Source organism: Oncorhynchus clarkii, chromosome 30, assembly GCF_045791955.1.
Source record: "Oncorhynchus clarkii lewisi isolate Uvic-CL-2024 chromosome 30, UVic_Ocla_1.0, whole genome shotgun sequence".
Lineage (NCBI taxonomy): Eukaryota > Metazoa > Chordata > Actinopteri > Salmoniformes > Salmonidae > Oncorhynchus > Oncorhynchus clarkii.
This window is the reverse complement of record NC_092176.1, coordinates 37,731,982-37,753,604: the sequence shown is the minus strand read 5'-3', so window position 1 is coordinate 37,753,604 and position 21,623 is coordinate 37,731,982. Positions and strand designations below refer to the sequence as shown.

General features: G+C 46.4%; 1 protein-coding gene across 6 annotated transcripts in view; it reads right to left on the bottom strand.

The window, feature by feature from the left end:
• The window catches only part of LOC139390107 (tight junction protein ZO-2-like), a 179,134-nt gene that overhangs the window by 42,261 nt on the left and 115,250 nt on the right, over positions 1-21,623 (bottom strand). For all 6 annotated transcript variants that reach the window (XR_011629466.1, XM_071137259.1, XM_071137263.1 and 3 more), the window contains exons 2-7: positions 9,379-9,432; positions 7,153-7,277; positions 6,604-6,706; positions 3,970-4,612; positions 3,149-3,252; positions 2,437-2,590 (exon numbers count right to left, since the gene is read on the bottom strand). Coding sequence is in view for 5 of the 6 variants with exons in the window: in XM_071137259.1 (XP_070993360.1) it covers positions 2,437-2,590; positions 3,149-3,252; positions 3,970-4,612; positions 6,604-6,706; positions 7,153-7,277; positions 9,379-9,432 (1,183 nt within the window). In the remaining variant the exon portion in view is untranslated. The remainder of the gene's footprint in view (positions 1-2,436; positions 2,591-3,148; positions 3,253-3,969; positions 4,613-6,603; positions 6,707-7,152; positions 7,278-9,378; positions 9,433-21,623) is intronic.

Sequence of the window (21,623 nt, the reverse complement as noted above, 5' to 3'; positions counted from 1 at the left end):
TCAGTTGTACAACAGAAAGGGGGATACCTAGTCAGTTGTACAACAGGAAGGGGGATACTTAGTCAGTTGTACAACAGAAAGGGGGATACCTAGTCAGTTGTACAACAGAAAGGGGGGTATCTAGTCAGTTGTACAACAGAAAGGGGGATACCTAGTCAGTTGTACAACAGAAAGGAAAGGGGGATACCTAGTCAGTTGTACAACAGGAAGGGGGATACCTAGTCAGTTGTACAACAGAAAGGAAAGGGGGATACCTAGTCAGTTGTACAACAGAAAGGAAAGGGGGATACCTAGTCAGTTGTACAACAGAAAGGGGGGTATCTAGTCAGTTGTACAACAGAAAGGGGGATACCTAGTCAGTTGTACAACAGAAAGGAAAGGGGGATACCTAGTCAGTTGTACAACAGAAAGGAAAGGGGGATACCTAGTCAGTTGTACAACAGAAAGGAAAGGGGGATACCTAGTCAGTTGTACAACAGAAAGGAAAGGGGTATACCTAGTCAGTTGTACAACAGGAAAGGAAAGGGGGATACCTAGTCAGTTGTACAACAGAAAGGAAAGGGGGATACCTAGTCAGTTGTACAACAGAAAGGAAAGGGGGATACCTAGTCAGTTGTACAACAGGAAAGGAAAGGGGGATACTTAGTCAGTTGTACAACAGAAAGGAAAGGGGGATACCTAGTCAGTTGTACAACAGAAAGGGGGATATCTAGTCAGTTGTACAACAGAAAGGGGGATACCTAGTCAGTTGTACAACAGAAAGGAAAGGGGGATACCTAGTCAGTTGTACAACAGAAAGGGGGATACCTAGTCAGTTGTACAACAGAAAGGGAGGTACCTAGTCAGTTGTACAACAGAAAGGAAAGGGGGATACCTAGTCAGTTGTACAACAGAAAGGAAAGGGGGATACCTAGTCAGTTGTACAACAGAAAGGGGGATACCTAGTCAGTTGTACAACAGAATGCATTCAACTGAAATTAGTCTTCCGTATTTAACCCCTCTGAATCAGAGACTAGATTGTGACTCTTGGCGGAATGTATTGTTTGACTGCCATTGGATAAGCACAATGTCGATCCTCAAACGAGTCGTTCTCTAATTCCAGTTTGTTGAGCAGATTTGATTTGATTTGATGAAGATCCCCAATGAATGAATCGTTCGTGAATTGCACATTACGAACTGATAGCAAGCCCAGACAAAAGCAAAGTAGTCTCGCTAAATATATTGCTGTCATAGCTACGTTGTGACGACATTACTTTTGGGTTGTCATAATATTACAACGCTCACATGAATGTCATGCTGAATATATTATGTTAATGTAATCTGAATTTAGTTGCTAGTAGAATAACTTCACAATGCAAATGTTGTGTTTATGTAGTTTTGTAACACCTGTTGTTTAGTTGTTTCAGTAGGCTGGTCCTCATCTGCTCTGTAAGCAAAGTATTCCCATAGTTCACTTCTGGAGCCAGTCTAGTCAACAAGCTGCGGGCGTGTAGCTACGATGTTTTCATGAGAACAACCTATGCTCTCGCACGTTTCAAAAGTGTCTCACGTGTCAGCTGCATGTGACAAGTAGCCTGGCTAGCTTACTACTGCCCCCTTGAGAAGACAAGTAGCCTGGCTAGCTTACTACTGCCCCCTTGAGAAGACAAGTAGCCTGGCTAGCTTACTACTGCCCCCTTGAGAAGACACGTAGCCTGGCTAGCTTACTACTGCCCCCTTGAGAAGACAAGTAGCCTGGCTAGCTTACTACTGCACCCTTGAGAAGACAAGTAGCCTGGCTAGCTTACTACTGCCCCCTTAAGAAGACAAGTAGCCTGGCTATCTTACTACTGCCCCCTTGAGAAGACAAGTATCCTGGCTAGCTTACTACTGCCCCCTTAAGAAGACAAGTAGCCTGGCTATCTTACTACTGCCCCCTTGAGAAGACAAGTAGCCTGGCTAGCTTACTACTGCCCCCTTGAGAAGACACGTAGCCTGGCTAGCTTACTACTGCCCCCTTGAGAAGACACGTAGCCTGGCTAGCTTACTACTGCCCCCTTGATAACATTCAGACAAATTACTAGACAGACTGGATCCTCTCAATCTGTATGACACGAGACACATTTGTACAGAAGTACCAAAAGTTTTTTTTTTTAAAGTATAGTACTGAACAGTTTTTTCATGTTTTAGTATCCAAAAAGTATCGAAGTTTCGATATACAGCGCAACACTAGTACAGTGATCAATGACATGTCAGTGGAGCAGAGAAAACCAATACACTCTCAACTTCTGGGACTTTCTACAGGGAATATAACCCACACAAACAACTATATTCTGTGAATACTGCTCTGCCATTGGTCAGGACAGGTGTCCGTCATCTTCTACACTCTGAATAACGCTCTGCTATTGGTCAGAACAGATGTCTGTCATCCCTATCACTCCCCAGTCAGTCACTCACCGTCAGGTTCGGAGTCAGAGTCGACGAGGGGCGGGATACGGATGAGGATCTGTCTCCGGTCTCTCTGGATGACCAGCTGGAGTTTTCCTCTAGACTTCTCAATGAGCTTCCCTGCATCGTTCAGAGACAGGTTCTCTGTTACTGTCCCATTGATCTGAAGAGAGGGAGGAGATCGGAAGCAGAGAGGAGAGGAGAGTGAGGAGAGGACAGGAGAGGACAGGAGAAGAGAAGAGAAAAGAGGAGAGGAGAGGAGAGTGAGGAGAGGATATATAGGAGAGTAGAGGAGAGTGAGGAGAGGATATATAGGAAAGAAGAGGAGAGAAGAGAGAAGTTATAGGAGAGAAGAGGAGAGAGGAGTTATAGGAGAGAAGAGGAGAGAGAAGAGGAGAGGAGAGGAGAGGAGAGGAGAGGAGAGAGAGGTGAGAAAGGAGAGAGAGGAGAGTGAGGAGAAAAGAAAGAGGAAAGTGAGGAAGAACAGAGAAACAGAGAAAGTAGAGTATAAATCAGTGGGGTAGTGATTTGACAGTTTGGGTGTGAGATGAAGAGAGGAATGGGGGTAGCGATTAAAAATGAAACATCTGGCAGCATCCTTCTTTGCAGTCATGCCTATGACGACCAATTACATTGAAATTGAGAGTGTGTGTGTGAAGATGTGTGACAAGATATGTGAGAGTGTGAGAAAGAGATTAATTGTGTGTGTGTGTCTGTAGACCTTGAGAATGATGTCTCCCTCCTGTAAGTTTCCGTCCTTGGTAGCCAGTCCTGTACTGGTCATTTCCTTGATGAAGATCTGACTGCCCAGACGCAGACCGTACTCTAGACAGACACACAGTTAGTGACTAGCTGCAGCAACCAGATAACATACCTCAAGCCTGACCTTAAAACCCCCGTATCCTCTGACCTTTACAAAATGAACATTACAAAATCTAAGCAGTAAACATGCTCCCCGGGTCCTTTATACATCATCCCTTCCTAAGGGTCGAACACTTATTGTAAAGGAACTGACATTATGATTACAGCTTTTAACCTTCGTTGGGTTAGTTACTGTAGTAGACTGTCTGGTAACTTCGTTGGGTTAGTTACTGTAGTAGACTGTCTGGTAACTTCGTTGGGTTAGTTACTGTAGTAGACTGTCTGGTAACTTCGTTGGGTTAGTTACTGTAGTAGACTATGTCTGGTAACTTCGTTGGGTTAGTTACTGTAGTAGACTGTCTGGTAACTTTGTTGGGTTAGTTACTGTTGTAGACTATGTCTAGTACCTTCGTTGGGTTAGTTACTGTAGTAGACTGTCTGGTAACTTCGTTGGGTTAGTTACTGTAGTAGACTGTCTGGTAACTTCGTTGGGTTAGTTACTGTAGTAGACTGTCTGGTAACTTCGTTGGGTTAGTTACTGTTGTACACTATGTCTGGTACCTTCGTTGGGTTAGTTACTGTTGTACACTATGTCTGGTACCTTCGTTGGGTTAGTTACTGTTGTACACTATGTCTGGTACCTTCGATGGGTTAGTTACTGTTATACACTATGTCTGGTACCTTCGTTGGGTCTGTTCTTGACCAGCAGGACGTTAACAGGTTTCTCCAGGGGCTCCAGGTCTCTAGCTCCTCCTCCGCCTCCTCCTCGTCTTGGGAGGTCCGGGGAGGAAGGCTCCTGGAGTTGGTCTCTACTCTTACTCTTCACCATCCTCCCTCCAGTACCTCCCACATCCCCGTACCTCCCCCCTCCACGCTCGTAACTGTCGCCCCGGCCGTAGCTCCTCCCACCTGGACTCCCTCCTCCCCCTCCTCCTCTCTCCCGGTCCGTGCTCCTCCCCCGGCTGCGTTCCCGTGGATACCGCAGCCTCTCGGGACTGGGCGGCTCGCGGTCCAAGGCCCGCCCTTTGCTGTTGTCGCGGCGATGCTCGGGGCTCGGCGATGCCCTCTCCTGGCTCCTCCCCCGGCTCCTCCCCCGATTACCGCGGCTGCCGTAGTCGGGGTCCAGGTAGTTCTTGTTGTCGGGGGTGAGGTCACGAGGCTCGTGGGTGTAACCGGGCCCACCGTTGCCACGTTGCCAGCCCCCGTCACTCTGGTTGTCATCGGCATCGTAGTAACGGGTGGTGCCGAAGTCTCGACTTTCGCCGCCGGGGGAGGGGGGGTGCTTCAGGGAGTGGAGAGCCACCTTCCGAGGTCTCTTCACCGTCTGAGGAGAAGCACACACAGAGAGGCAGACAGGGTCAACCATTACACTTTGTATTGCTATGCAGAGAGCTCAGGCCTGGAACAATGCTGCATTTTAATGGAAAGGATCACAGAAGATAACATGTGCAACAAAACACCCAAGAGACTAACACACAGACACAGACACAGACACACACACACACACAGACACACTACACATACACACACAGACACACTACACATACACACACATACACACACACAACACACTACACACTACACACTACACACACACACAGACACAGACACAGACACACACAGACACAGACACAGACACAGACACAGACACAGACACACACAGACACACACACACACACACACACACACACACACACACACACACACACACACACACACACACACACAGAGAGAGAGAGAGAGAGCCGGGAGCGAGAGCGGGGCAGTAGGGTTATTTTGGGCTATGCAGTATTGAAGATGTGACAGTGTTAACCTCTCTTGGATAGGGGGCGGTATTTTCACGTCCGGATGAAAAGAGTTCCCAAAGTAAACTGCCTGCTACTCAGGCCCAGAAGCTAGGATATGCATATTATAAGTAGATTTGGATAGAAAACACTCTAAAGTTTTTAAAACTATGTCTGTGAGTATAAAAGAACTGATATGGCAGGCAAAACCCCGAGGACAAACCACCCCCCCCCCCAAAAAAAAATTCTGCCTACCACTGTTTTCAATGGCTGTCATTTTTATTATCAGGCGAAATCCTCCCAGAGTGCAGTTCATAGGGCTTCCACTAGATGTCAACAGTTATAAAGAGTTTCATGCTGGTTTTTGGAAAAATGAGCCAGAAATTGTAGTTTTTCTAGGTGGCTCCCATTTTGGCCGTAGTGTTTCCAAGCGTGTGGAAGAGAGTGCGTTCTTTGGTATTTTTCTCCGGTAAAGACAATAACGATTCTCCGTCTTAAATTTGATCATTTATTTACGTATTAGGGTACCTAAGGTTTGATTATAAACGTTGTTTGACTTTTTTTTTAAAGTTTATTAGTAATGTTTGGGATTCATTTGTATGCATTTTGATGGAGGGAAACTGGGTGGATTATTGACTGAGGATCGCCAGCTAAACTGAGTTTTTATGGATATAAAGAAGGACATTATTGAACAAAAGGACCATTTGTGATGTAACTGGGATCTTTTGGAGTGCCAACAGAAGAAGATCATCAAAGGTAAGGCATTAATTATATCGCTATTTCTGACTTTCGTGGCACACCTGCCTGGTTGAAATATGTTTTTCATGCTTTTGTATGCGGGGCGCTGTCCTCAGATAATCGCATGATGTGCTTTCGCCATAAAGCCATTTTGAATCTGACTCAGCGATTAACAGGAAGTTAAGCTGTAATACAGCTGTAATGATTTTATGAAAGTTAAATATTTATAATTCTGTAGGTTGACTTTTGCGCTCTGCAATTTCACCGGATGTTGGCCAGGTGGGACGCTACTCTCCCACCTGCCCATAAGAAGTTAAACAGCTCCGTGGACTGACAGTGTTAAACAGCTCCGTGGACTGACAGTGTTAAACAGCTCCGTGGACTGACAGTGTTAAACAGCTCAGAAGGCAGTACTGCATGGTGCTCTAGGTGATTCACTGTCACAATGTTACAACTAGCTGCTACAATGTCTCCTGTCTGTCTGTCTGTCTGTCTGTCTGTCTGTCTGTCTGTCTGTCTGTCGTGGCTAAGCTAGCAGCTACAGCAGGATGAATGTCAAGGCTATGCCATCCCTGTGTTCATATGTTGAATAGATTGTCATATTGTCAATGTCCTTACGGCCTAACATATTCTATAATATATGGTACTCACCATCTGGACTACTTTTTAACATTTCAGCTAGCTGCTAACAACATCAACACACTATGCACACTGATACTCACCATCTGGACTACTTTTTAACATTTCAGCTAGCTGCTAACAACATCAACACACTATGCACACTGATACTCACTATCTTGGCGGTCTTCCCACATTTGCGTAACTGTTGCACAGCGAAGGAATGAGGCACGTTGTCCATGAGGATGGAGTTGACCTGGATCACACGATCTTTCTCACTGGAGGAGAGAACACAACGTAACGTTAACATAGAACAACAAAACACACATGAAAGAGTACATCAGAACGTCATCATTCCTGGAACAGCCTAGCTGCATTTCTATAGGCAAAAGTAGCTTCCTATCCTGGTCTCTTTTCATTCATCTGCGTAGATGAAAGTCTTTTCCCAGACGATGTCAACTATATTGATTAACCATATAGTTTTTATTTTTTTAGATCAGTGCAGATGAAGGACAAGAAGGACAAGAGACCAGGAAGTGACTTCACACTATTGAATTGAGACCTGATGGCTTCCGGTACCAGCAACCACAATGACGGTATCCCCTTAACTGACTTCCTGACATATTCAACAAAAAATCCATTAATTAATAACAGCATTAAAGTTTTGAAAAAACTCAGTGAGGTTTAGTTAGTTGATGATGTAAGAGGAAGTGGTGTAGCATACAACAGGAGTCCGTCGGCTGGTCCACCCTGTAGGACGTCTGACACGATGATTGACATCTCTCCGTTATCCACGTTGGGGTTGTCCCGTCCCCCCGACACAGCAATACCAAACCCCATCTTGGAGTCCTAGAGGAAGGAGGGAGGAGAGAGATGGACACAGAGAGAGAGAGAGTTTAGTTGGGGGTTGGGCAAATAAAAATATACAGCATTGAAATGGAGAAGGAAGGTCAGACAAACAAGTACACTAAAATGGGTTGAAACAGTTAGCCAGACAGGTAGCCGGACAGGTAGCCAGACAGGTAGCCAGACAGGTAGCCAGACAGGTAGCCAGACAGGTAGCCGGGCAGGTAGAGAGATGTGGCACTGGATGGGTTAACGGGTTGAAATGGAATGAGAGAGTAGATAGACAGGTTGACAGGTAGAGAGACAGGTAGAGAAACAGGTAGAGAGACTGGTAACCAGGTAGAGAGACTGTTAGACAGATAGAGAGCCAGGTAGACAGATAGAGAGACAGGTAACCAGGTAGAGAGACAGGTAGCCAGGTAGAGAGACGGGTAGCCAGGTAGAGAGACAGGTAGACAGGTAGAGAGACAGGTAGCCAGGTAGAGAGACAGGTAGCCAGGTAGAGAGATAGGTAGAGAGACAGGTAACCAGGTAGAGAGACAGGTAGCCAGGTAGAGAGACAGGTAGCCAGGTAGAGAGACAGGTAGCCAGGTAGAGAGACAGGTAGCCAGGTAGAGAGACAGGTAGCCAGGTAGAGAGCCAGGTAGAGAGACAGGTAGCCAGGTAGAGAGACAGGTAGCCAGGTAGACAGACAGGTAACCAGGTAGAGAGACAGGTAGACAGGTAGAGAGCCAGGTAGACAGAGAGACAGGTAGCCAGGTAGAGAGACAGGTAGAGAGACAGGTAGAGAGACAGGTAGCCAGGTAGAGAGACAGGTAGCCAGGTAGAGAGACAGGTAGAGACAGGTAGAGAGACAGGTAGAGAGACAGGTAGCCAGGTAGAGAGACAGGTAGCCAGGTAGAGAGACAGGTAGCCAGGTAGAGAGACAGGTAGCCAGGTAGAGAGATAGGTAGAGAGACAGGTAACCAGGTAGAGAGACAGGTAGCCAGGTAGAGAGACAGGTAGAGACAGGTAGAGAGACAGGTAGAGAGACAGGTAGCCAGGTAGAGAGACAGGTAGCCAGGTAGAGAGACAGGTAGAGAGACAGGTAGAGAGACAGGTAGCCAGGTAGAGAGACAGGTAGCCAGACAGGTAGACAGGTAGAGAGACAGGTAGCCTGGTAGAGAGATGGGTAGAGAGACAGGTAGCCAGGTAGAGAGACAGGTAGCCAGGTAGAGAGGTAGAAAGAGAGAGAGGGAAAGAGATGGAGGAGAAAGAGATGGAGAGAGAAAGAGATGGAGGGAGAAAGAGGGAGAGGGAAAGAGATGGAGGGAGAAAGAGGGAGAGAGAAAGAGATGGAGGGAGAAAGAGGGAGAGGGAGAAAGAGGGAGAGGGAGAAAGAGGGAGAGGGAGAAAGAGGGAGAGGGAGAAAGAGGGAGGGAGAAAGAGGGAGGGAGAAAGAGATGGAGGGAAAGAGATGGAGGGAGAAAGAGAGAGAGGGAAAGAGATGGAGGAGAAAGATATGGAGAGAGAAAGAGATGGAGGGAGAAAGAGGGAGAGGGAAAGAGATGGAGGGAGAAAGAGGGAGAGAGAAAGAGATGGAGGGAGAAAGAGGGAGAGGGAGAAAGAGAGAGGGAGAGGGAGAAAGAGGGAGGGAGAAAGAGATGGAGAGCGAGAGAGAGGGAGAGAGAGAGAGAGAGAGAGAGAGAGAGAGAGAAGCTGATGAAAGAGAGGGGAAACAAAACATCTATATTGTAGGAACTAGGGGTCCATTTTGGATGCTGACCTGATAAGGTTGATATAATTTTGATGCTATCTGAAACTGTCAGTGACATCGTCTGTCTGTCTGTCTGTCTGTCTGTCTGTCTGTCTGTCTGTCTGTCTGTCTGTCTGCATGGGAGATAAGATGGATTCGGTCACAGAGCTTCAGTAAACTACTGTAGTGTACACTCAGGGAGTTCACAGGCAGACACACGCAAGGACGGAAGGACGGACACACCTGGTGAGAGCTAACACACAGTAGCTGTGGCCTTAACTGACGGCTAGGAACAACACACTCTGACCCTCCACTACGGAGAGCGGAGGCTCCAGGTCAAATACATATAAAGGGTAAAGGTCAACTCACCCTTTGTAGGTTCACAGTGTGCTGCTCCCAAACAGTCTCCTCCATTCCTGAGCTCTGTGGAGAGAAAACACTGGGTTAGTGAACACTACTATATTAACACACTGGGTCAGTGAACACTACTGTATTAACACACTGGGTTAGTGAACACTACTATATTAACACACTGGGTTAGTGAACACTACTGTATTAACACACTGGGTTAGTGAACACTACTATATTAACACACTGGGTTAGTGAACACTACCATATTAACACACTGGGTTAGTGAACACTACCATATTAACACACTGGGTTAGTGAACACTACTGTATTAACACACTGGGTTAGTGAACACTACTATATTAACACACTGGGTTAGTGAACACTACTATATTAACACACTGGGTTAGTGAACACTACTGTAACACACTGGGTTAGTGAACACTACCATATTAACACACTGGGTTAATGAACACTACCATATTAACACACTGGGTTAGTGAACACTACTGTATTAACACACTGGGTTAGTGAACACTACTATATTAACACACTGGGTTAGTGAACACTACTGTATTAACACACTGGGTTAGTGAACACTACTGTAACACACTGGGTTAGTGAACACTACTGTATTAACACACTGGGTTAGTGAACACTACTATATTAACACACTGGGTTAGTGAACACAACTATATTAACACACTGGGTTAGTGAACACTACTATATTAACACACTGGGTTAGTGAACACTACTGTATTAACACACTGGGTTAGTGAACACTACTGTATTAACACACTGGGTTAGTGAACACTACTGTATTAACACACTGGGTTAGTGAACACTACTGTAACACACTGGGTTAGTGAACACTACTGTATTAACACACTGGGTTAGTGAACACTACTGTATTAACACACTGGGTTAGTGAACACGACTATATTAACACACTGGGTTAGTGAACACTACTATATTAACACACTGGGTTAGTGAACACTACTGTAACACACTGGGTTAGTGAACACAACAGTATTAACACACTGGGTTAGTGAACACTACTATATTAACACACTGGGTTAGTGAACACTACTGTATTAACACACTGGGTTAGTGAACACTACTGTATTAACACACTGGGTTAGTGAACACTACTGTATTAACACACTGGGTCAGTGAACACTACTGTATTAACACACTGGGTTAGTGAACACTACTATATTAACACACTGGGTTAGTGAACACTACTGTATTAACACACTGGGTTAGTGAACACTACTATATTAACACACTGGGTTAGTGAACACTACTGTATTAACACACTGGGTTAGTGAACACAACTATATTAACACACTGGGTTAGTGAACACTACTATATTAACACACTGGGTTAGTGAACACTACTGTATTAACACACTGGGTTAGTGAACACTACTATATTAACACACTGGGTTAGTGAACACTGCTGTATTAACACACTGGGTTAGTGAACACAACTATATTAACACACTGGGTTAGTGAACACTACTATAACACACTGGGTTAGTGAACACAACTATATTAACACTCTGGGTTAGTGAACACTACTATATTAACACACTGGGTTAGTGAATATTACAACACACTAGGTTAGTGAACACTACTATATTAACACACTGGGTTAGTGAACACTACTATATTAACACACTGGGTTAGTGAACACTACTGTATTAACACACTGGGTTAGTGAACACTACTGTATTAACACACTGGGTCAGTGAACACTACTATATTAACACACTGGGTTAGTGAACACTACTGTAACACACTGGGTTAGTGAACACTACTATATTAACACACTGGGTCAGTGAACACTACTATATTAACACACTGGGTTAGTGAACACTACCATATTAACACACTGGGTTAGTGAACACGACTATATTAACACACTGGGTTAGTGAACACTACCATATTAACACACTGGGTTAGTGAACACTACTATATTAACACACTGGGTTAGTGAACACTACTATATTAACACACTGGGTTAGTGAACACTACTGTAACACACTGGGTTAGTGAACACTACTGTATTAACACACTGGGTTAGTGAACACTACTGTATTAACACACTGGGTTAGTGAACACTACTATATTAACACACTGGGTTAGTGAATATTACAACACACTAGGTTAGTGAACACTACTATATTAACACACTGGGTTAGTGAATATTACAACACACTGGGTTAGTGAACACTACCATATTAACACACTGGGTTAGTGAACACTACCATATTAACACACTGGGTTAGTGAACACTACTGTAACACACTGGGTTAGTGAACACTACCATATTAACACACTGGGTTAGTGAACACTACTGTATTAACACACTGGGTTAGTGAACACTACCATATTAACACACTGGGTTAGTGAATATTACAACACACTGGGTTAGTGAACACTACTGTATTAACACACTGGGTTAGTGAACACTACCATATTAACACACTGGGTTAGTGAACACTACCATATTAACACACTGGGTTAGTGAACACTACTATATTAACACACTGGGTTAGTGAACACTACTATATTAACACACTGGGTTAGTGAACACTACTGTAACACACTGGGTTAGTGAACACTACTTTAAAACACAGGATACATGACATCTTAACACTGGGTACATGAAGGAAGGGATGAAGCAACAGTAAACTACAGTAACACATCATCACACTACTGCCACATTCAGATACAAAATGACCATGATGTGTATTTGTATGACAATGTATATTTTAATAAATGTCTTTCTTTCTGCAAACTGGAGAGAAAGAAAAACCCATCCACGGACATTCCTGTCCCTTTTTCACACGGAATGACCCACGTATACAAGCTACTGTAGACATCAGCCACAGAGATGCAGTCATGGAAATGACATGGGAAGGACACTTCTTTTCTTGTTTCTATGATAAATACATGGATGTGGAGAGGAATACACGCCATAGTTAAACTGCTACGAAACAAAATGTCAGCCTGGTCCAAAACACAGCCCCAAAAATAGGCCAATGGAATGGGAGTATCTAGTCGCAAACACACAGCGCTCCAGGATACCGTGGAAACAGACACACATCCCGATCAATAGTTTGGTAATTTACTCAGCAGGGGAGACTGACCTGCTTTGCACGGACACACACACACACACACACACACACACACACACACACACACACACACACACAGAGCGTCCTCTCTGACCGTGGGATATAGAGCCTGTTTTCTGGGATCATGGGAACCAACCTCCACAGTCCACCAGGCTGAATCAGAACCAACCTCCACAGTCCACCCAGGCTGAATCAGACCCAACCTCCACAGTCCACCCAGGCTGAATCAGACCCAACCTCCACAGTCCACCCAGGCTGAATCAGACCCAACCTCCACAGTCCACCCAGGCTGAATCAGACCCAACCTCCACAGTCCACCCAGGCTGAATCAGACCCAACCTCCACAGTCCACCCAGGCTGAATCAGAACCAACCTCCACAGTCCACCCAGGCTGAATCAGACCCAACCTCCACAGTCCACCCAGGCTGAATCAGACCCAACCTCCACAGTCCACCCAGGCTGAATCAGACCCAACCTCCACAGTCCACCCAGGCTGAATCAGACCCAACCTCCACAGTCCACCCAGGCTGAATCAGACCCAACCTCCACAGTCCACCCAGGCTGAATCAGAACCAACCTCCACAGTCCACCCAGGCTGAATCAGACCCAACCTCCACAGTCCACCCAGGCTGAATCAGACCCAACCTCCACAGTCCACCCAGGCTGAATCAGACCCAACCTCCACAGTCCACCCAGGCTGAATCAGAACCAACCTCCACAGTCCACCCAGGCTGAATCAGACCCACTCTCCACAGTCCACCCAGGCTGAATCAGACCCAACCTCCACAGTCCACCCAGGCTGAATCAGACCCAACCTCCACAGTCCACCCAGGCTGAATCAGAACCAACCTCCACAGTCCACCCAGCCTGAATCAGACCCAACCTCCACAGTCCACAGTCCAAAACAACAACATGTTCATATTTTAGTCAGTTGGCTTCTACAACGCTGTGAAATCCCATCGGTCACATTGAGATCTATTGACCACGGTTTGTTATTCACTAACCACTCAGTGGGGCAGCAGGGAGCCTAGTGGTTAGAGCGTTGGACTAGTAACCGAAAGGTTGCAAGATTAAATCCCCCGAGCTAAAATGTTTTACCCCCGAGGTAAAAATCTGTCGTTCTGCCCCTGAACAAGGCAGTTAACTCACTGTTCCTAGGCCGTCATTGAAAAAAAGAATTTGTTCTAGACTGACTTGCCTAGTTAAATAAAGGTAAAATAAATATAATACATTTCACTGTGTGAAGGGAACTTTGTGAAATTAGTTTTTTTTAAAGAGAAACTAAACAAAGTGTTCTCTCAGTCTGTTCTCAGACAACATCAAAAGCAATGAGGAATTCAAGTGATTTTGTGAAGATGAACTATCCATTTAAATACAACAGTGCCATGTTATTGTATAACATTGGTGCTGTACGGGGCACAGACGGACTAGTAGCTATGAGACAGCAGCTAGGTCCTGAAGGAAAGGGGGATACTTAGTCAGTTGTACAACAGAAAGGGGGATACTTAGTCAGTTGTACAACAGAAAGGGGGATACCTAGTCAGTTGTACAACAGAAAGGGGGATACCTAGTCAGTTGTACAACAGAAAGGAAAGGGGGATACCTAGTCAGTTGTACAACAGAAAGGGGGGGATCTAGTCAGTTGTACAACAGAAAGGGGGATACCTAGTCAGTTGTACAACAGAAAGGAAAGGGGGATACCTAGTCAGTTGTACAACAGAAAGGAAAGGGGGATACCTAGTCAGTTGTACAACAGAAAGGGGGATACCTAGTCAGTTGTACAACAGAAAGGGGGATACCTAGTCAGTTGTACAACAGAGAGGAAAGGGGGATACCTAGTCAGTTGTACAACAGAAAGGAAAGGGGGATACCTAGTCAGTTGTACAACAGAAAGGGGGATACTTAGTCAGTTGTACAACAGAAAGGGGGATACCTAGTCAGTTGTACAACAGAAAGGAAAGGGGGATACCTAGTCAGTTGTACAACAGAAAGGAAAGGGGGATACCTAGTCAGTTGTACAACAGAAAGGGGGATACCTAGTCAGTTGAACAACAGAAAGGGGGATACCTAGTCAGTTGTACAACAGAAAGGAAAGGGGGATACCTAGTCAGTTGTACAACAGAAAGGAAAGGGGGATACCTAGTCAGTTGTACAACAGAAAGGGGGATACTTAGTCAGTTGTACAACAGAAAGGGGGATACCTAGTCAGTTGTACAACAGAAAGGAAAGGGGGATACCTAGTCAGTTGTACAACAGAAAGGGGGGTACCTAGTCAGTTGTACAACAGAAAGGGGGATACCTAGTCAGTTGTACAACAGAAAGGGGGATACCTAGTCAGTTGTACAACAGAAAGGAAAGGGGGATACCTAGTCAGTTGTACAACAGAAAGGAAAGGGGGTTACCTCGTCAGTTGTACAACAGAAAGGGGGATACCTAGTCAGTTGTACAACAGAAAGGGGGGTACCTAGTCAGTTGTACAACAGAAAGGAAAGGGGGATACTTAGTCAGTTGTACAACAGAAAGGGGGGTACCTAGTCAGTTGTACAACAGAAAGGGGGATACCTAGTCAGTTGTACAACAGAAAGGAAAGGGGGTTACCTCGTCAGTTGTACAACAGAAAGGGGGATACCTAGTCAGTTGTACAACAGAAAGGAAAGGGGGATACTTAGTCAGTTGTACAACAGAAAGGGGGGTACCTAGTCAGTTGTACAACAGAAAGGGGGATACCTAGTCAGTTGTACAACAGAAACGAAAGGGGGATACCTAGTCAGTTGTACAACAGAAAGGAGAGGGGGATACCTAGTCAGTTGTACAACAGAAAGGAAAGGGGGATACCTAGTCAGTTGTACAACAGAAAGGGGGATACCTAGTCAGTTGTACAACAGAAAGGGGGGTACCTAGTCAGTTGTACAACAGAAAGGGGGATACCTAGTCAGTTGTAGAACAGAAAGGGGGATACCTAGTCAGTTGTACAACAGAAAGGGGGGTACCTAGTCAGTTGTACAACAGAGAGGAAAGGGGGATACCTAGTCAGTTGTACAACAGAAAGGGGGATACCTAGTCAGTTGTACAACAGAAAGGGGGATACCTAGTCAGTTGTACAACAGAGAGGAAAGGGGGATACCTAGTCAGTTGTACAACAGAAAGGAAAGGGGGATACCTAGTCAGCCTAGTCATACCTAGTCAGCCTAGTCATACCTAGTCATACCTAGTTAACGGCCTTGTTCTGGGGCAGAATGACAGATTTTGACCTTGTCAGCTTGGGGATTCAAGCCAGCAACCTTTCGGTTACTGGCCCAACGCTCTAACCACTAGGCTACCTGCTGTCCTGAAGAGACAGACAGTCAGTCTGCATGGTTCTACCCGGGGTCCCTCAACTAGGCTCAGATTATAATCCCTGTACTGGAGATTAGAGAGAGGCAGGCTGCATCACAACACAAAACATTTACACACCACAACAGATCGACAGTACACGGGCCAAACATTCCCACATATAACCCACTCCCTCTCTCACCCTTCAGTGTCCCACCTCCCTCTCTCGTTGTCTCTCTACAACCCACTCCCTCTCTCACCCTTCAGTGTCCCACCTCCCTCTCTCGTTGTCTCTCTACAACCCACTCCCTCTCTCACCCTTCAGTGTCCCACCTTCCTCTCTCTCTGTCTCTCTATAACCACTCCCTCTCTCTCTCTGTCTCTCTATAACCACTCCCTCTCTCATTCTTCAGTGTCCCACCTCCCTCTCTCTCTGTCTCTCTACAACCCACTCCCTCTCTCATTCTTCATAGCCCCACCTCCCTCTCTCTCTCACTGCTCCCACCCCCATCCACAGACATTCGCCCTCAGTCAGTCATGAGGACACACAATTAGTGGGGATGGTCTCTCTCTCTCTCACTCTGTGTATGTGTGTGTATGTGCATGTTTTCATGTGTGTGTGTGCCATACCGTGCATAGCCTAACAACACATTGCAATGTACTGCAAACCCTTGGTTCTACAGACCCCCAGCCAGTCCACTAGTAGGAGGCTGATGACACTGATGGAAGCAGGCAGCTCCAGCACAGTTGAGATCAGACCCTGTTAAAAACACTTAGACAGACAACGTGTCTGTGTCTGAGAGGAGACATTAGGGAGGGGACATTAGAGAGGGGACAGAGAGGAGACAATGGCGAGGGTCTGGGTTCGAGTGAAGCAGAATGGCGAGGGTCTGGGTATCAGCCAGCCAGTCAGCCAGCCAGCGAAAATGCACGTACACACACAAACCAACAGCCACAGACATATACCTGTCCGAGCTATCCTGCAACCCTGGCTACTATCCTCTCTGCTATCTCCTGTCTCCCCCTCAGTAGTATCCTCTCTGCTATCTCCTGTCTCCTCCTGGCTACTATCCTCTCTGCTATATCCTGTCTCCCCATGAGTAGTATCCTCTCTGCTATCTCCTGTCTCCCCCTGGCTACTATCCTCTCTGCTTTCTCCTGTCTCCCCCTGGCTACTATCCTCTTTGCTATCTCCTGTCTCCTCCTGGCTACTATCCTCTCTGCTATATCCTGTCTCCCCATGAGTAGTATCCTCTCTGCTATCTCCTGTCTCCCCCTGGCTACTATCCTCTCTGCTATCTCCTGTCTCCCCCTGGCTACTATCCTCTCTGCTATCTCCTGTCTCCCCCTGGCTACTATCCTCTCTGCTATCTCCTGTCTCCCCCTGAGTAGTATCCTCTCTACTATCTCCTGTCTCCCCCTAAGTAGTATCCTCTCTGCTATCTCCTGTCTCCCCCTGAGTAGTATCATCTCTGCTATCTCCTGTCTCCCCCTGGCTACTATCCTCTCTGCTATCTCCTGTCTCCCCCTGGCTACTATCCTCTATGCTATCTCCTGTCTCCCCCTGAGTAGTATCCTCTCTACTATCTCCTGTCTCCCCCTGGCTACTATCCTCTCTGCTATCTCCTGTCTCCCCCTGGCTACTATCCTCTCTGCTATCTCCTGTGTCCAGTGTGAACGGCATGAGGACATATCTCTATCTGTTCCTATCTGGCCCACTGGACCCACAGGATGGACTGACCTGACACATTGCTTCCTCCTATCCACCCGGAAACAACTGTTCCCATCCCCCCCGCCCACCCATCTGTCCACAGACTGTCGTGCAAATCACACAGCAAAATGCCACCAACCTCCAAATGATGCAAAACTCCTCACCCACTCTGCTAGCAGGAGATATGGAGTGGGAGATCTTCTCATCACACACACACACAAACACCACACACATACACACACTGACTGAGATCTCTGGGAGTAATGAGTCTCTATAATTCATCAGCTAATTAAAATAAGTAAAAAGTGTTTCTTAGGACAACTGCCTCTAGGAGCAGCACACTTTTCAACCACGGTGTAGCTAGCTGCCGGGACACAACTTTCCCTGATACGCAACTTAACATAACTAGTCTACAACCAAACAACTAGTCTACAACCAAACAACTAGTCTACAACCAAACAACTAGTCTACAACCAAGAGCATGGAGAGAGGGAGAGCATGGATAGAGAGAGCATGGAGAGAGAGCATGGAGAGAGGGAGAGCATGGGGAGAGAGACCATGGAGAGAGGGAGAGCATGGGGAGAGAGACCATGGAGAGAGGGAGAGAGGGAGAGCATGGAGAGAGAGCATGGAGAGAGGGAGAGCATGGAGAGAGGGAGAGCATGGAGAGAGGTAGAGAGGGAGAGATGTAGAGAGGGAGAGCATGGAGAGAGAGAGCATGGAGAGAGAGAGCATGGAGAGAGGGTGAGAGGTAGAGAGGGAGAGCATGGAGAGAGGTAGAGAGAGAGAGCATGGAGAGAGGGAGAGAGGGAGAGCATGGAGAGAGGGAGAGCATGGAGAGAGGTAGAGAGGGAGAGATGTAGAGAGGGAGAGATGTAGAGAGGGAGAGCATGGAGAGAGAGAGCATGGAGAGAGAGAGCATGGAGAGAGGGTGAGAGGTAGAGAGGGAGAGCATGGAGAGGTAGAGAGAGAGCATGGAGAGACAGAGAGAGGTAGAGAGGGAGAGCATGGAGAGAGGTAGAGAGGGAGAGCATGGAGAGAGAGAGCATGGAGAGACGGAGAGAGGTAGAGAGGGAGAGCATGGAGAGAGAGCATGGAGAGACGGAGAGAGGTAGAGCATGGAGAGAGGGAGCATGGAGAGAGGGAAAGAGGGAGAGACTTTGTCCTCTAAAGAGGTGAGTGATCATCTCTCTCTACCAGTCGGAGGAAGCAGGTGTTTCCAGCGAGGGTGTAGAGCCCCACCACGGTGCTTCTTAATTCCTCTGGGTTGAGCCACGGTCCTCCCAGGAGAGGCCCCTCCAGCCTGGGTCCAGCTTTACTCGGCCACCCTGCTGCCCTCCACCGGCCCTGGTCCCGGTACCCTCCACCCTGCTGCCCTCCACCGGCCCTGGTCCCGGTACCCTCCACCCTGCTGCCCTCCACCGGCCCTGGTCCCGGTACCCTCCACCCTGGCCCTCCTCCGTGTGGTGCAGCCGTGGACTCCCCCGTGCTGCCGAACACCAGTCCCCCAACTGCAGGCAGTCCAGATTCATCGCTCATCTCATCGACACACACTGTCGTTTCTTATCCATGGCTCAGCTCGGCTACGTCCGAGTCATGTCTGGCTCAGTGCTCTGCTTGTATGGTACCAGACGAGGCTGGTTTGGTTCAGACCCTGACGCCATGGTGCGGTGAGACGCAGCAGAGAACCCAGCGAGCAGCCCTCCGGTCGGTCCTACAGTCCTATGCCTACTGGAGACAGCTCAATCCCATTAAGCTGCCGTGGCACAACAGATTAGTCGACCCAGGGGCAACTAAAAATAAACACAACTCACGCTTCCTCCCCCTCCTCCCCGCAGAGTCCTGAGTGTGAACCCACTTCCTGCGGAGAGCTGTCAACACGTCAACCGCCTTGCTACGCAATACGAGCCATGTGGGCGGCGGTCGGGACGGGAGTCAGGGTCTCTCATCCGTCCGACACGTCCTCCCTCCCACTCCCGCAAAGCTCTCCTTTCCCTCCTCCACCTCTCTCTCTCTCTCTGTCTTTCTCTCTCTCTGTCTCTCTCTGTCTCTCTCTCTCTCTGTCTTTCTCTCTCTCGCTCTCTGTCTCTCTCTCTGTCTCTCTCTCTCTCAATTCAATTAAATTCAATTCAAGGGCTTTATTGGCATGGGAAACATGTGATAACATTGCCAAAGCAAGTGAGGTAGATAATATATAAAGTGAATATATAAAGTGAAATAAACAATACAAATGAACAGTAAACATCACACATCTCCTTCTGTCTCTCTCTCTCTCTCTCTCTCGGCATGGGAAACATATATTTGCATTGGCAAAGCCAGTGAAATAGACAATAAACAAAAAGGGAAATGAACAAGTAAACATTAAACTAACAAACGTTTTTTATTTTTTTATCTAGACATTTCAAATGTTCTACTACTGGATGTGTACAGTGTTGTAAGACAATGTGAATAAACAGATCCAAATGGGTTGTTTGTGTTCCACTGGTTGCCTTGGAAACAGGTCTCACATCTTGTTATGATATTTCACCTCAAATTCTTTGTGGGTCTGTGTGATGTGAGGGAAATATGTGTCTCTAATATGTATGTGTCTTTAATATGTATGCATTTGGAAGGAGGTTATGAAGTGCATCTCAGTTTCCACCTCATTTTGTGGGCAGTGAGCACATAGTCTCTCTTCTCTTGAGAGCCATGTCTGCCTACGGAGGCCTCTCTCAATAGCAAGGCTATGCTCACTGAGTCTGTACATAGCTTTTCCTAATTTTGGGTCAGTTACAGTTGTCAGGTATTCTGTCACTGTGTACTCTCTGTTTAGGGCCAAATAGCATTCTAGTTCGCTCAGTTTTTTTGTTAATTCTTTCCAATGTGTCAAGTAATTATCCCCTCTCCCCTCACTCTCTCCCCCTCTCCCTCTCTCTCTCTCTCAGGAAACATCAAATTATCCCAATTCGCTGGCTCCCTCCAGTTTTAAGTAATCCTAATACAATGCTGACCTAAATTCACACACACACACACACACACAATACTAATTGTGTGTCCTCATGACTGACTGAGGGCAAATATCTGTAGGCAGAGACCTCCAATTACACACCAACAAGGGATGAGGGGGGGGGGGGGGCAGAGAGAGAGAGAGGGAGAGAGAGATAGGAGGAGAGGAAGGTTGTTGTTGTGTATGTAATGAGTGCATAGTTGAACGAGGAGGAATGTTTGGCCCGTGTACTGTCAATGTTTTGTGTACATCTGTTGTGTTGCGTTATGTTATGCCTTGATGTGTTGTGTTGTGTAGATGTGTGTTGTATTGTTGTGTTGTGTAGATGTGTGTTGTATTGTATTGTGTAGACGTGTATTGTTGTGTTGTGTATATTGTATTGTTGTGAAGATGTGTGTATTGTTGTGTAGATGTGTGTTGTATTGTATTGTGCTGTATTGTATTGTGTTGTATTGTATTGTTGTGTTGTGTAGATGTGTGTTGTATTGTATTGTATTGTTGTGGTGTGTAGATGTGTGTTGTATTGTATTGTGTTGTATTGTATTGTGTAGACGTGTATTGTTGTGTTGTGTATATTGTATTGTTGTGAAGATGTGTGTATTGTTGTGTAGATGTGTGTTGTATTGTATTGTTGTGTAGATGTGTGCATTGTTGTGTTGTGTGTATTGTATTGTTATGTAGATGTGTGTTGTATTGTATTGTTGTGTAGATGTGTGCATTGTTGTGTTGTGTGTATTGTATTGTATTGTTGTGTAGATGTGTGCATTGTTGTGTTTTGTGTATTGTATTGTTGTGTAGATGTGTGTATTGCATTGTTGTGTAGATGTGTGTATTGTTGTGTAGTGTTTTGTTGTGTGCATGACATTATGTGTTTTGCTGCAGCCTTCTTGCCTCTCTTTAATCTCTACTGGTTGTAAACTGATCCTAGCTGAAGGACACTGGGTTAGAGTTGTCCTTCTCCGCCCGAACCCGATGGGGCCCGGTCATATCGATGGGTTTCTGGCTTGTCTTGTTAAGAAACAAAAACGGAATGTCTGGGTACCTTTTACTACTGATTCCTCTCAGCAGAAGAAACAGACACTAGCAGCGCCAGGATTACAGTATCGGTCGGG